Consider the following 16308-nt stretch of genomic DNA (forward strand, 5'->3'; position numbering starts at 1 on the left):
CCATGACCCCCACGTGATGCCTGAGCATGGTCTGGCCCCAGAAAATCCTCCTTCGAGGAAATGACAACCCACCCTACCCGAGAAAGCACCTGCCCTCCTCCTGGTAGAGGTCGCTGTCACCTCTAGCTTGGGGTGCCTTTGTGTGAATAAGAAATGGGCACTCTGTATGTGTGGCCTGACCTCAACCTGGGGTGGCCAGGCTGGGCAGAGTTTGGGCCCTATAGGCCGCTTGTGCAGTGAGTAACCTGCACAACCACGCGTGGCAGCCCCGCAGAGGACACGGGGAACTGTGCAGTCAGGCTGCTGGCTGATAGCCTGCTCCGCTGCTCGCTAACGGTGCGATCCAGGGAAAGTTGCTCCCCGCTTCTATGCCTCAGTCCTCATCCATAACACGGGATAATGATAACACTCCCTTCACAAGATCAGTGTGAGGATTCAAGGAGTTATTACATGGCAAGTGCTTAGAACAGTACCTGGAAAAGAGCAAGCCCTTAATGTTTCTTTTACTAACTCATCCAAGCAAGAGATGGGAATTACTGGGAAGGTTTTTTTTTTTTTTTTTTTGTTTTTGTGTTTTTTCTTAAGAGGACCAAAATGTCTCCCCGTTAGTTAAAGCGTATTCCCACTTAAATAGCCCGTGGTGGAATAGAGGTGGGAAGACTTGGGTTTCAGATCCAATGTGATCATTACTAAGCTGGGCAAAGCCCCTACCCCCAGGCTCAGGTTCCGTGGACAGAATCAGCAAGGGCAGGGAGGAGGATGTCTGAGAGGCTCACAGCTACCCTTCTTTTAGGCTAAGGTTCTAAGACTGTTAAGACTGTGAATTAACTGGCTCCATGGCCTTTCTTCTCCACTATCGTCTCCCAGCCCAGTGCTTCCAATGCTAAAAGATTCATGAATGACTCAGTGCTCAATATCTCCTTTTAGCTCTTACCTTCAACGTAGGTTGGGAATGAAGCCAAGCTTTTTCTTGACTGTAATTAAGACAAAGAAGTTTCAAAAAGGGCAAAGCATGATGAAAAATGCATTAATACAACCATCCATGTAGCATAAAATACAAATACATCATCAGTGTCAGGTATTACCCAGTTGTCAACCATTCTTGGTTACAGAAAGTAAAGTGTAGATAAACACACACATTTCTTATTAAAGGTTACCCAGAGCCCAGAGCCATCCACTCATATATTAATTAGATAATTTGAAAATCCTACATTCCAAATCAGATGTCTGTCAGCTTAAAAAATATCCCACAAACCAAAATCCATAATCCACAATCGCAATAAAAAGGGCTTAATTTGTATTCTTAAGAATCTCGGCTTCTAAGTAAGAACTGCTGATTAATGAAAGCACCAACATCATTATATGCTGAAATTAAAAATTTTCTTGGAGAATTTTATTTCATGTTAGGTCTTTGCTGCAGGGATCTCTCCCTGGGCTAAAACATTTGCTTGAGTTTTTATCTCTTCCTTTCATCTCATGATTTATTTTAGTCTGAAAATTTCACTATATATGTCATTATCATATGTTACTTTAAAACAAGCACACAACAAACAAAGGAGTAAATTAAAGGCCCTGGAAGTTTGTATATTAAGTGACAATTTGGAGCAAAGATCCATTTCCCAACAGCACCCTTGTTTCAACCAGAAACCTTCCAGAACCTGACTGGACAGCAGTGTAAATGCTGGCTCTCAGGGGAGCGTTCCTGACCCTTTCGTTCTTTGTATAAGTGGATGTCCTAGAGAGAACTCTGAGTGCCACGAGAGTAGGAAATTCATCCCTGATCTGTCTGGGGCAGGGTGAGGTGAGCATTGCAGGAGAGTGGAGAGCTAATGTCAAAGGCAAGAGTCCCTAAAACAGGCAAAAAGTAGGGTTTGCATGGCCAAGGGGTAAGCTCAGAAAGCCTAAAGGGTTTCATTGCTAAGACTCTACCAGTTGTTAGGTAACCTTTTAAAGACCTGCATTTTAGGAAAAGGATGTCTAGTAGAGCATAGTTGCTCAACAGGTTGACTTAATTGAGGGTGTGCTATGGGGTGCCTGGTGGGCTGGAAGGGCGAAGGCCCTGCATGAGGGCCGGGATGTCGTGGGAAACAATTCCAGATCAGAGGACTCTATACAGTGATCTTCACTTGGAAGATTTCAGGAACAGCAAAGGAATGATTAGTTGATTTGCACAAAATTCTAAGAAGCAGTAGTGTTAATTGTTATGTGGAAAACTGCAGGCAGTTGAAGAGACTTAATTTTAGGGATCTAACTCAATTCAGGACCACGACAAGAATTTAACACTAATCACACAATACACTGCGCAGAGCAACCTGCTGTGACGTGCCCACTGGGATGAAATGCTTCCTCCCACCAAAGAGGCTGGGTTTCTGGTTTCAGTTTCAGAAAGGATCACCTTTAAAGAAACTAAAGTCACAAGTCCACCAGGGATAAAAGGTTAACACATTTATGGAAAAATGCACATCAAGTGAGAGCCAAGGAATCGGGACAGGAGGAAAGAGAAATCCAAGTTCAATAGTGCTTTACGTTACTTTTACTTTCTATTTATCCAAGTGAGACGACAGGCCCAGGTGAGAGCCGACATCCAAGTCTGTCTATTTCTGTGGTTTAAAGAAAAATAATCCTTAACTTCGGGGCATGCAGAAGGAAGCTAGTGTCTTCACAAAGGCCAAAGATTTCCAAATTATTATTCCCCAACCATCTCCCTGTCCTTGTCCTCAGCCGCTAAGGGTCTGGGGTAATAAGGGTTTACTTTGTTTAATCAAAATGCTTAAGCCTCCAGGTAGCTCCAAGAAGCCAATTCAGATTTTCTTGGGCTATTCAGGGTACTTTACTGAATGCCAATCTCAAGGACAGTGTCCAGATTTTATTAGAAACTACAGAAGAATGACTTCAGTCTAAAGCTCTAAAAACTGCCGTTTTATTTAGAGCTACAATGGAGGGCATTTGGTACATTTGCTTATTCTCTATTCATGAGCTCATGACTGGCTTTCTTTAGTCTCGGGGGTAGTAATTTTTTTAAAAGAGTTTTCTGAAATGAAAGAATTGCTAATTATTGCACACAAAGAGCATTTTCATCATTATTCCTAAGGATCTGTAGAAACATGTGCCAAGTCCTATAGGAACCGAGAAACTAACAAATTTGCCTTGCTTATTATAGCTGATGAATAATCAAATACTGAGTATTCAGAAGTCTGATTAGCCCTTTATTTTCTCAGATGGGGGCAGAGATGAGCATTAGTTAATCCTTAACATGCAAAAATTAATAAAACCACATTCAAGAAGAGAAAGGCCAAACTCTCTGGGGTTTTCCAGGCCACACTAACCACGTGCAGAGCCTGGAGGCCTGATGACGGGGATCATGGCATGCGAGCCACCTTCCCATGCAGTGTGCGACCTGCAAGCACTCTTCACCCCCAGGACAGCCGATCCTGATGTTAGGAGCCCACAGGCACTCTGGGTTCAAATCCTGGTCCCACCAGCTGTGAGCCCTGGGGCCTCAGGTAAATTATCCAACCTCTCAGCTTCCTTAACTAACACAAAAGGACAACAATTCCTGCCTCACGGAATTATTTTAAGGATTAAATGAGATACTATCTGTGATGGCTTGGCCTTCGACCTGAACACTATTAATGCTCGTGCTGTTTTTATTATCATTGTGGCTGTCACTCTTCCCTTCCTGTCATTTGTTCTCTCCTCTCCGTGTGCTCCGAATAAAATATAAGGCAAAGCTACGGGATGAAGGGGCAGCAGAAACTGTGACCCCATTAGGCCTGTTCCTTTAGTCCTCAGGCCTTATGGGCTAAGGATCAAGACCAGAGGAGTACAAAGGATATTTCAAATCTAAATTCTAATGTTTGTTTGGTTTATATCAGGGGTGGGGAACGTCCGGCCCTCGGGCCGTATAAGGCCGGTGAAATCATTTGGTCTGGCCCTGCCAAGGCATTAGGGGTGAGTTAATTAAGTGTTTGACCAAATACAGCAGGCTCATTTTTAAGTTGATAATTTTGTATGGCCCAGGAATGATGTTATAAATACCCAAATGGCCCCTGGCAGGAAAAAAACGGTTCCCCACCCCTGTTTATATGAACAGATTAATAAAAAAATATACTTCTCCCCTGAATGAATATTTAATGGAAAATGCATATGTATTTGATGATACTTTAAAGGTAAATTTCAACTAAGGCTCCCTTTGGAAGTGATCTGCCACTGACGTTAAAACTTAGCATAAAATTATAGCAAGAGGAGGGAAAGGGAAACAACCATTCGTTCTGTGGTGTGGCCGCCCTAGCGCATCCCTCGGTGTGGACGAGGCAGCCTCTAGAGTTAGAGCCAGCTGGGCCCACACACAGACTGTGCCGCAGGCCAGTGTTCACCTGACGCTGGCTGCCAAGGAGGTGGGGGTGGCAGCTAGCTGGGTGTCAAAAGACGACGGTGCTGGGGAAGGCGGTGGCGCCCCTCAGGGAAAAACACCTGCCCCTTTTGGCCCTCGGAACCTCAGTGGGAGCAAGCAACATCTTCTTGCTTACATGTTCCCCACCAGAGCTCAGTTTGGCCTCCCTCAGGAGGCGGCAGTATGATTTATTGCCCAAAGGGCCACTACAGGGCTGCAGTGTCCAGGAGCCCCTCGCCGCACGTGGCCATGTAAGGTCACTGAAACTGAACACAATGAAAACGTCAGGTCCTCAGGCCCACTAGCCACGTGTCCAGGGCTTGCTAGGCACACGTGGCTGGTGACTCCCCCAGAGGACAGGACAGAGTGGACCACTCCCAGGGCTGCAGCCGGGTCTCTGAACAGACTGCTTTCAGGAGTGAGAGGGTGCTCGCCAGGTGAGCAGTGGGACAGCAGGTGTGAACTGGAACCACCGCGGCTACAGCAGGACCAACGGTCACCCTGTCGCCAGGAAAGGTATTTCACTTGGGCCGGAAATCACTGGATATTTTTAAAAAATCAACCCACTTCCCAAGCCACAGAGTAGCTGTCGGCCCACGGTCCCCGAGGCCTGTGCGCCACGAGGAAGAATGCTGCCACAGAGACTCATGGATGTCCAGCACTGTCCATGGGTGCGAACGTTCCACTCTCTCCCTGGTCTAATACAGTGGCCACCAGTCACGTGTGGCCGCTGAGCACTTGAATTATGGCTGGTGTGCCTGAGGAGCGAGTTTATTTCATTTCTCAATGAAAATAGCTGTGGATGTCGCGACCTTATTCGCCCCATTCCACACTGGAGAGGAGAAAAGTTTCTCCCCGGGATACTTGGGGACAGAAGCGCTGTGGGAGGCTGGGGAAGGCATAGGCCAGAATCGGGATGGAGGACGAAGGGCTGGAGGCTTTTGAAAGGAAGCGGCACCCTACCTCTTTGTTGGTGGAGCCTTCCGCGGGGTCACTGGGATGAAGGGGTGTGCTTGAAGACTCTGCGCCCAGGGGCGAGGAGCTGCCTGGAGAGGGAGACTGGAAGAAGCAATGGAACAACACAGTGAGAACCCGAGGGGCTGGGGAGCGCCCGGCCTGCAGGGAGGGGCGGGGGAGACAGCGGCGCACAACCCACCCCGCATTCGGGTGGGGAGAAAGCTTTGGAGAGGACTTGCCAAATGTATATAACAGGCCTGGGTTTGCCCAGCTTTCCTTTAAATTCCTGCCATGTTTTCAAAGGCGCCCTCAGAGCTCAGCTCCCCCAGCCCCTTAAGGCCACGTGTTAATTAAACACAGCAAGATTTGAAAGTCAAACTTCAAGTTCTAGATGAAAAAGCTAATACACACATGTTTGTGCTTTAAAATTTTTTCTTACTGAAGGACACAAAGACTTTGGGTACTACACGTCGGATAAGATCACCTGCTCAAGAAGATTTGAGTGAGAAAAGAAAAATTACAGCATGTATTTTTAAAGAGGCAGCTGGGATTGACTTTGATGACCGGAAACTGCACCACCTGTATTTTCCTAGTCGGTTCAGATTTCAAATATCTTTTCTGACTTACACCACTGAAAATTCAGAGAAATTTCAGCATCCAAAACAGCATTACCTTGGCTGACCTTAGAAAAGTCGAAACATTCTGTTAAGTGATATATTTAAAGCAATTCTACTTCTAGTATTTATCCAAAGAAAAAAACAACAAGAATTCAAAAAGATATCTGCACCCCCATGTTCGCTGCAGCACTGTTTATAGTAGCCAAGGTATGGCAGCAACTAAGTGTCCATCCATAGATGAGTGGCTCAAGAAGATGTGATATATATACATATACATATATACATACACACACACAATGATATAATACTCAGCCATAAAAAGGAATGAAATAGCCCTGGCCGGTTTGGCTCAGTGGATAGAGCGTCGGCCCGTGGACTGAAGGGTCCCGGGTTCGATTCCAGTCAAGGGCACATGCCTGGGTTGCTGGCTTGATCCCCAGTGGGTGGTGGGGGGGGGGTGCAGGAGGCAGCTGATTGGTGGTTCTCTCTCATTGTTGAGGTTTCTCTCTCTCTCTCTCTCTCTCTCTCTCTCTCTCTCTCTTTCTCTCTGAAATCAATAAAAATAAATAAAAAGAAAACTATTAAAAAAAGAATGAAATATTGGCATTTTGACAAAATGAATGCACCTAGAGGATATGAGACTAAATGAAATGTCAGACAGAGAAAGTCAAATACTATATGATTTCACTTATATGTGAAGTCTAAAAAACAAAACAAATGAACAAACAAAACGAAACAGAAACAAACTGATGGCTGCCAGAGGGGAGGAAGGTGATGGTGATGGTGGAAAAGGGAAAGGGGATTAAGAAATACAAACTTTCATTTATAAAGGAAGTCACCTGGGATAGAGTGTACGGCACAGGGAGTGTCGTCCATAATATCATAAGAACTATGTATGATTACAGATGGTTACTAGACTTACTGTGGTGATCACTTAGGAAAGTATATAAATGTTGCATCGTTACATTAGACACCGAAACTAAGATAATATTCTATGTCGACAATGATTTAAAAACGTAAAAAATCTTTAATGAGTAAAATAAGGCTTGAAAATAGGATCAGGGGGTATGGCCGCCATCAGGGTGTGAATGCCACAGGTGATGGGCTCGGCACCGGCAGACCCGCCCGGGAGCATGAAGCTCCAGGCCAGTGCCTGACACACAGCACGTGCTCCAAACATACATGCTGAGTAAATGACCAAAGCAAGCAAGCAGGAACGGGACTAACCCGGGCTCTGAAGTTCCTCCCTAGCCGACCCTTGAACCTTTCTGCACGCTCCTGAAACCTTGGGAGGTGAAGGGAATCTTCAGGTGAGCCACCAGATGCTTATGAATTCCGTAGCGATGGTCCTCTGAGAGCAAGAATGCTCTGCTTCACAGTTGGTTGGTGATGTTTGATGGAGGACATAAAGCGGAACCCACACGAGGATCTCTCCTCTGAGGAACCGTGGGGATGTGGACAGGGGAGGTAAGTCCTGGGAAAAGGAAGCACTGGTTGCGTGAACTTCATCCGATATCGTGGCACTGGCTCCCTTGGGGAGGCCGAGGCACAGACAGCAGTAAAATACCTCTGTGTGAAAAGCGAGAATGTTCCATAAAACAGTGGTGCTGAGGAGGGAAGGGGGCACATTGAAAAGAGGGACCTCAGTGAGCAAGCAGTATGGGAAGCCATAAACATACGAGGTCTTTTCCCAAAAGTCTGAGTTACAAGAAACACAGAGGCACCAAATGGGCTGAAAGAGGATGCGATGAAATGCAGAATTCTTCACACTGAGATGTTGTGTGGTCCCAGCCTATTGCTATGAGGCCTGGGTTTATTTCCCATGAGCCCATGCTCCCGATTCTGAGCAGGGAGGTGAGGATCACTGAATCTCTAAGACATTCACGTGCAGAAAGCAGCTGCTGTGCAGCAAAGCCAAGGGTAACAGCAGACATAAAGCACGCCAGGCCCGGAGGCACGGGGTGCAAGGAAACAGCCTTGCGTGCCTTTAAGAAGGAACACAGCGTTTTTCACTTGGCACCCAGGAGAGCCGGTGGGTACTTGCTGAGTTAGCTCTATGTTTAGCCTACTCAAAATTAATGTAGTAAAGTCTTCATGAGAATTTAATGCCTTTAAAATTTCCCAATTTTTCAAATTTGAAGGGCTTCCTTAGATATTTATGTGTCTCTATTTCCCCCCAAGCACTTTCCTCTGTCACAAGGATTTTAAGGGTCTAGTCCCTGGGAAAGCTAGTGCAGCTGGTTTTTCTTTAATTACTTGGTTTGAAAGGCAGTGTGTCACCTTCATTAAAAACACAGCAACCCTCCCAAAGAGTCCCATAGTTCCTGTCGCTTTAACTATTTTCTGTTGCAAATCTTCTAAAAATGGGTTCTTTGCAACGTCGTGGCACTAGATCATCTCAGGGTGATTTGAGCGGACAGCTTATCCAAACAGTACGCTGGGGTGGGGGAGAGCAGGTCGGAACCCACAGTAGGGCTAAAAGCCCAGTGCTGGGCACCCATCGCAGCACCTGGAGAAGAGGCACAAAGGCAACCCTCACTGCAGTTCTCACAGGACCCACACCAACCATCATCGGGGCCCACGGCCCCTCAGACACTCAATGCTCCAGCCTTCGGCACACAGATGAGCTCATTCATGTCTCCTATTTACAAGTGCAGTTAATTACCTCCATCCAGAGAGTCCTCCCTCATTCTCTCCTGTGTTCCATGAACAATTCAAAAGCACTCATCTTGCTGAAACTGTCCCACTCTATTCATGGTATGTTCTCTCCTGATGGCATGCACCGGGGTTTGTAATGTGTGTCTGTCCCCCCCCCCCCCCCGCCTTACCCCCCACCCCCGCCCTCCGCCCCAAGAGCTCTTTGACAGGGATCTTGTAATACAAGTGCCTAGCCTCGGTCGCATAAACAGAAGGCACTCGGCAAACATTTACAGAATAAATGACTTCAATGTAGTCTGCAGCGTTGCCATGTTTTCCGACTTGTACAGAATGCAGATCAGCCACCACGTTCTTTTTTAATGGTCAATGGTAACCCCTTTCCTGCTACAGCACCCCCACGCTGTGCTGTGTAGAATGTTACATCTCCATTTTGAATTAGAGAAATAGTCTTTGCCTGAGAAGATCCTGACCCGAGTGCCAGCGTAGCTCTTCTGAAGCAGAAGGCAGGCCCAACACGAGAGGGGACCCCACCCAGGGGAAGCCTACGGCTCACCACACCACTGCCGACAGAGCCGCGGTGGACAAATGCTTTGGCGCAGACACAGCCTCCATGGAGCCGAAACAAAGATGCTAGTATCAACGCAGCTCAAATATCTGCTTGAAAAGCCCTTTGCCCCTTACCTTCTGCCTTGCTACTCTCAAAAGTGGAGAGAAAACCAGAAATTGGATAATGCTCTTTACTACCAAAGAATGTATTAGAGGCAAATTTTAACCACTGAAATATGCTAAAAAGTAAACATTATTACTACACATTGCTCTGTCTGGAGCCTCAGGCCTTCTGGGTTACTCGGTCGATATTCAATTTTAGGCAAATGGGGCCAGTTGTGGGAAGCAAACACGCGCTCAGCAATTCACAAAGGTACGTGCCACATGGACAACTATACGAGGTAGTGTTCAAAGACAACTCAACAACTCCCTGTTCTGAGTAATTACCGGAGGTCTCCTGAAGCTCAACTACTTTTCTTCTGCAGATTGTGTGCCAGGGGATTCCCCACAACCATGGTCTAAATTCACGGTAGCAGCGCTGGGGTCTCCCCAAGCAGAGCTCCCTCCCTTACAACTTGGGATTTTCTATGCCAGGACGAGAGACGGATAGTTCTTCGGTCAGAGGTAGGGTAAGGGTGTGAACGCATCCAAAGGGAAAGGTGATTATTCATTTAAATTCTGACTGAACATCTCCTGGGGCCCAATCTGATATTACCGGTGGCAGGCATGAGACCAGCAGCTGAAGGAACTTTCAGGCTATACTTAGAGGGGGAAGGGCATCACGCGAGTAACTATTATTCACTTATTCCTTCCACAGAATTTCAGATCCTGTCTGTGTTCCTAACACTGGGCCATAAACAACGAGGGGTGGTCCTCTCCTCCACCCCTTCCAAGACAATGGGAGGAGTCAGAGATGGGAAGGCAGGGCTGCGGCAGGTGCTAGGATAGTAATCTGTCCATGGGGTTGGGAGGGAGCAATTCCGCAGGAGGGGAGAGGTGTGTATCAGGCAGTGCTTCATGCGAAAGGTGATGGTTTTAGCCGAATCCTGAAAACTGCAGTATTCAAGAAGTAGGGTGGGCAGGGATAGGGAGGAAGGAGAAGGTACTGGGAACAGAAATAGGGAGGTAGGAGCACAGCTCTGCAGGGAAGTGCTGAAGAGCAGGGCAGGGACCAGTGACTGGAGCCCACTTGATGACAAGCAGCGCCCGCTCTGCCCAGAGGGTGTTTTCTTTGTGAGTCATTGGCCTGAAGAAGCACAATCTGGTACTCCCCAACTATTCCTGCTGCACTGGAAGAGATAAAGGACTGAGGGACTGAGTGGTCACTTTCACGCTTTCCTCTCCCTGAATCCTCTTTCACCCTTGGACATCTGCTGAAGAGAAGAGTGCAATCTGGAAAAGTCGGTGGGATGATAATGGGAATATCTCAAAAGGAGAGGCAGGGGGCCCCTGGCTCCTCCCAAGTGGACAGTGTTCTTGTCAGGAAGACCTAAGGACTGAGGCAGGACTGAGATCAAAGCTGTGATCTAGAAAGGTGTTCAGAGAGCTTGGAAGCCTTTTGGAGGAATTCTAGTCAAAAGACACAAAAAATATGAGTTCTATGAGGCCCGTTCATTTATTTGACACAGAAGTGCTGACAGCGTCTAGGGAGCCCAGATCCCTGCCTGCGCCCAAGATCTCCTGGTCCAGCAGAGGAGAAAGACCTAGAAACACACGCAGGTTGTCCTCTGTAGCCAGTAGTCACTGTCTGAGTCCTTGAGGAAAGCAAAAGTCACAAGAGCACAAAAACAGCTGCCACAGAGCCAGCTGCTCACAATGTCTCCTCCTCCCCAAACACTAGCATCTACCTGGTGCATGTCTTTGTCAGCTGGTCTCTGTTGACTGTTGGGACCATCTGGCATTACAAGGCAAAACCAAAAATACTCCCCAAACAGCACACTTATTGCACAGAAGTGCAAATACTGCAAAAATAAAGCAGAAAGAATCGGATAAAGCTGAAGAGTGGCTCAGAGCAGTGACAGATAATCGAGGCGCTGGTTCCTGAGAACTGGGGAAAACAGTTATTACCCACCTCCTGGGGCTGACATGAGGATTCATTGGTGACAACATGCACATGGGATCAGCTCAGTGCCTGAGCATGTACCAAGCCCTCAACCAATATTTGATAAGTGTTTTAAGGTTCCCATGGTTACAAAAATTATTTTACCCCTTTGGGAGAATGCTTACAAGGAAAACTCACACCCATGGGGATGTTTTCTTTATCTCATCTTCTTGTTTCCTTTCTTATTAAAATTTTATTCATGGATAAAATTAAAAAGCACACAAAGGGCTCTATAAAATCATACCACAAAGACTCTAAATTAAGTTGTAAGTCCCAAGACCCTTACTGGAATATTGGTAAGAGCAGCTCATCACTAGCTAAGACTGGACAATGACTGTATGCAATTGCTGGCATGTCTACTGTCTGGCACTCAAGACAGCATTCTGGAATATGGGTGGTGAGAGTGATGCTGTTATGGTGACTGATTTACAAAAGAGAATCCTGTGCATATGCATTGTTCTCGTGTTAACTTATAACACGGTGTATGGCTGTGACACACCAAGATTCTCCACAGAACCAGTTCCTGTACATGTTGGTCCCTTTTCTCCAAGGAAACTTTGTGACAAAACTTTCACTCCAATAAAGGCTAGGAGAAAATAATTCTTTAAAAATTATACCATTTTACCAAGTCTATCTGGGACTGCATGACTTATAGTAATTTCACCTATGTGGAACTCAGAACCTAAATAAGGTGCTTTGTTTTTTTGTTTATTTGCTTTTAAGTCACCAAACTGCCCCAACATACTATATGAGACCCGAGCAACCAAGAGCTCCGAACTTTCTTCACCCGTGTTATCAACTGCATGTTTGTGTCCCCTTCAGATTAATATGTTGAAACCCTAGCCCTCAATGGGATGGTGTTTGGAGATGGGGCCTTGGGAGGTAACTGAGTTAAGAGGGTGGGGCTCTCATGATGGGATTAGTGCCCTTACAAGAAGAGATGTGAGAGAGCTTGCTTCCCCTCTCTCTGCTCTCTGCCATGTGAGGACACAGCAGGAAGATGGCCATCTGCAAACCAGGAAGAGGGTCCTCCCAGGGACCACGCTGGACCCTGATCTCAGACCTCTCAGGCACCAGAACTGTGAGAAAGAAAGTTCTGTTGTTTAAGCCATCCACTCTATAGTATCTTATTACAGCAGCCCAAACTGACAACCACGGACATCACATTAAGTCCTATTAACTCTCATTTTAAACACAGTTTTAACAAGCTCTGAGCAAGTCATTCCTCCATTTAATGACGTCAATGGTTCCTTTTTCCTTACAGAATAAATCGTAGGCTCTTTACCTTGGCACTAAAGGCACTCCAGGGTGTGGCCTTAGTTTCTTGACCATTTCCCCCCTCTAGTTCTTACTGTCTATCGTCAAGCCAAACAGGGCTACTTTCTGTTCCCTGCACCCACCTGTGAGTTTCCGCTCAATGCCTTTGTTTACACTCCTTTGAACTCCACAGGTCCATGAGCCTCCAAAAGCCCATTTCAAATGTCACTTCTTTCATGAAGTCTTCCCAATTCTTAAGTGAAAACAATCTGTCTTCTTTGAGAACTGCTTGTCTTTTATCTGTGCCATTCTTATGAAGCATCATGTTTTCCTTTGTATTTTACAAAAATATAATAGTATATAATATTTATAATATATTTTAATTACAAATGTTGTAATAAGCACCATTAAAGGCAGGGTTTATGAATAATTTATGTGCTTTCTTCTCCAAGTGTTTTATACATGATTTCCCATAAAATATGCAACAGGAGTTCAATCAATGTGTTGAAGATATGGGAGGATGCACGGCACTAATCCTTTTGCATCACAGGAAAAGGAAACACAGAATAGACTTCTGTACAGAGAAGGTTCTGAGCATGTTGCCGTTATGTGCTCACTGGATATTCGTACCCATGTGCAGCTCAGGGTTCTCTTCACTGGTTTTTATTTTTAATGTGAATGTTCAATAACAGCATTATTTTATTTTATTTTTTAGGTATTCATGCATTTTTGTTTACATTTTATATTGGTTTCAGGTGTACAGCATAGTGGTTAGACAAGCATATACTTTACATCAGGCGTCCTCAAACTACGGCCCGCAGGCCACATGCGGGTGTTTTTGCCATTTTGTTTTTTTACTTCAAAATAAGATATGTGCAGTGTGCATAGGAATTTGTTCATAGTTTTTTTTAAACTATAGTCGGGCCCTCCAACGGTCTGAGGGACAGTGAACTGGCCCCCTGTTTAAAAAGTTTGAGGACCCCTGCTTTACATAGTGGCCCACACCCTGATATTTTCAGTACCCCAACTGGCACCATACATAGTTATCACAATATTATGTTCCCTACACTCCACTTTAGATACCAGTGACTATTTTGTAACTACCAATTTGTCAATTTGTGCTTTTTAAAAAAAGATTTTTGAATTGATTTTTAGAAACAGAGGAACAGAGGAGAGAAAGAGGGAAACATCGATGTGAGAGTGGGACATTGATCGGCTGTCTCCTGCACACCCCCTACCAGGGATCGAACCAGCAACCTTTCAATGCACAGGATGACACCCAACCAACTGAGCCACGCTGGCCAGGGCCCAATTTGTGCTTCTTAGTCCCTTCACCTCTTTCACCCAGCCCCCCAACCCCTCTCCCCTCTGGCAGTCATTAGTTCTCTCTTTGTATCTATGAGTCTGTTTGAATTCTACTTGTTTGTTTATTGTTCCTTAGATTCCACTTGTTTATTGTTCCTTAGATTCCACACGTAAGTGAAGTCATGTGGTATTTTCTTTTTCGGATTGATTTATTTCACTGAGCATAGTACCCTCTTGGTCCATGGTGACAGCATGGTTCTCTTCACTGGTTCCTGATCGTGGTCTGTCTCCCTTCTTTGGCAGACGCTGCTTACAAATCATGCATCCGCATATGATTGTAAAGTACTGCAGACATAGCTGGAACAGGTGTTCTCACAGGTGGCATTTCATATGGACTGTAATTCAGTTCCTTCCAGCCTACCCTTCTGGCTCCATTCCCTTCTACACATGGCAGGTGTGTCAGCTAGGCCAGCCCATGGCACACTTTCGTTCTTTTGGTAACTTCCATTTCAGGGAACATATGGGGCTTCTCTAGTTCCCGTGTCTTCATATAGTTTTTCCACTATGAGTATTGGATTATACAGCTTTATCCCTTTTCTCAATTAAATATGCATTGTTTTCCTCACTGATCTAAGTTGTTTTAAATTAACTTTATTCCATCTTAGAATTATTAAAAATATATGATTGGTTTTTCCTTGCTCCAAGATATGTTTGTGCTTCTGAAAATTGAAACTGGTGAAGAAATCCATAATTTTTCATCCTCAATTCAAACTATATTATCAATGCACATTTGTATTTCCTGAAGGTGGTGAGCACAGGCATTCTAGGGGCATAATTATGTCATTAAAATGATAATGGCCTGGGCCTAATGAACTGTTTTATATACACATTCATAATGAATTCAATTAATACCAACAGAATATTTTGAGACCACTGTCAGTTAAAATATTCTGGCTATTTCCATTCTCTCTTTTCCCACAGGGAGAGTGGTCCCGTTCCCAGCCCCATGTCCCTTAAACCCGTGGAAGGGCTGTCAGGTGAAGACCTGGGCCACCGTGAATCTCACAGAGAGCTTTGCACTGCAACAACGTCCTCAAATAGAGGGTGCTTTCATTGTTGGGGTGCCACACAAATAATTCATTTTATGACCATCGCAGGGGCTCCTGGCTTCTGAAGCCATGTTCTCAGAGGCAAAAACAAACAAAACTGACCAGTTAACTATGAACCAGAGCCATCATTGTCAAGTCAGGTAACTTACCATTTGATAAAGCTGATCTATAAACAGAGGTTATCTTGTCCCCTTTGAAACAGCCTCACAGTATTTATTTGAAATGCCTTTCAACTTAGGATGAACAAATGAGGGAGCCTGTTATTCATTTCCCCCTCTAAGTCCACTCAGTTCTTGATGGTCTGCCTGCACGTTCATTCCCAGGCCACCTGACCTGAGACCAGTCAAAGGAAAAGCCCAAGTCACTTCGTTTGTATTAAGAGATGCAAACGATTTGCGGTAATAACGCATCACCAGCTAATTCAGGACAACTCAGGAGGGCTTTCTGTGTGCCAGGCACTGTACCAGGTACATTATGCCCAATACCTCGTTTACTAACAAAGCAGTTCCTAATGTGCAAGGCACTGATCTCCATGCATTTTCATTAGCATCATGGAAGCAAAAGACACAACACAGAGCAAGAAACTGGAGGCTGCAGTGCCCAACGTCAGTCATCCATTAGAACACAGAGAGTAACCACCCAACGCTGACGGGGAGAGCAAAGGCACGGCATCTTTCTAAGTGATCAAACACCTTTTCTCTCTGCAGGTTATCTGGGACTTCCAGGCAACAGGCAAACCTGATTACATTTCTCCGGTCCTGGACACTGCCCACTCTCCTGATCTATTCCTGCTCTGTCCATTTACTGCTACTATTGAGAGAAACATAGAGAACTGGTGAAGAAATCCGTAATTTTTCATCCTCAGGACTAGGAGGAGAAAAGCAAAAGCAAAGCAATAAACATCATTCCGAAGCCGGAGGATCCACCTACCTCATCTTCGTAACACTCAAACTGGTACATCCAAAAATTCTCCATCTTCACGGGTGCTTTGTGGGCAGCAGAGACAGCTCTGGTGCATCCACTTGGGAGCTGAGACTGACTCCTGACCTCAGTGCCCGTCCGGTGGATTGTTTCCAGTGGTGTTAGATGCCCCAGTCAATAATGCAACTTGTAACAGGAGCCGTGACCACCTCCCAGGGTGTCCGACCCATGCACATGAACCCCTCCCCGCCCAAACGGCGCAGGCAGGCATGCATTACTGGTCGAGCCTCATCACCTGATGTTTCTCTGGAGGGGCTGGCCCACCCCTTCTGGCAGTGACACCTACTATTTCTGGGGGAAGTAAAATAGATTCCAAGGTGCTACCAGAAACTTTCACACACTTTAAACTTGTGAAGTTTATAGAACTTGTGAAAAAAGCACCCC

The 16308-nt window shown here is 45.6% G+C and overlaps 1 protein-coding gene across 3 annotated transcripts in view; it reads right to left on the reverse strand.

Annotated features, from left to right (window-relative positions):
• The window catches only part of APBA1 (amyloid beta precursor protein binding family A member 1), a 61256-nt gene that overhangs the window by 29726 nt on the left and 15222 nt on the right, over window positions 1-16308 (reverse strand). For all 3 annotated transcript variants that reach the window (XM_054727180.1, XM_054727179.1, XM_008142109.3), the window contains 2 exons: window positions 5357-5452; window positions 935-974 (listed from right to left, as the gene is read on the reverse strand). In XM_054727180.1, the coding sequence (XP_054583155.1) occupies window positions 935-974; window positions 5357-5452 (136 nt within the window). The remainder of the gene's footprint in view (window positions 1-934; window positions 975-5356; window positions 5453-16308) is intronic.

The sequence above is a fragment of the Eptesicus fuscus genome, chromosome 15 (genome assembly GCF_027574615.1).
Source record: "Eptesicus fuscus isolate TK198812 chromosome 15, DD_ASM_mEF_20220401, whole genome shotgun sequence".
Classification (NCBI taxonomy): Eukaryota; Metazoa; Chordata; class Mammalia; order Chiroptera; family Vespertilionidae; genus Eptesicus; species Eptesicus fuscus.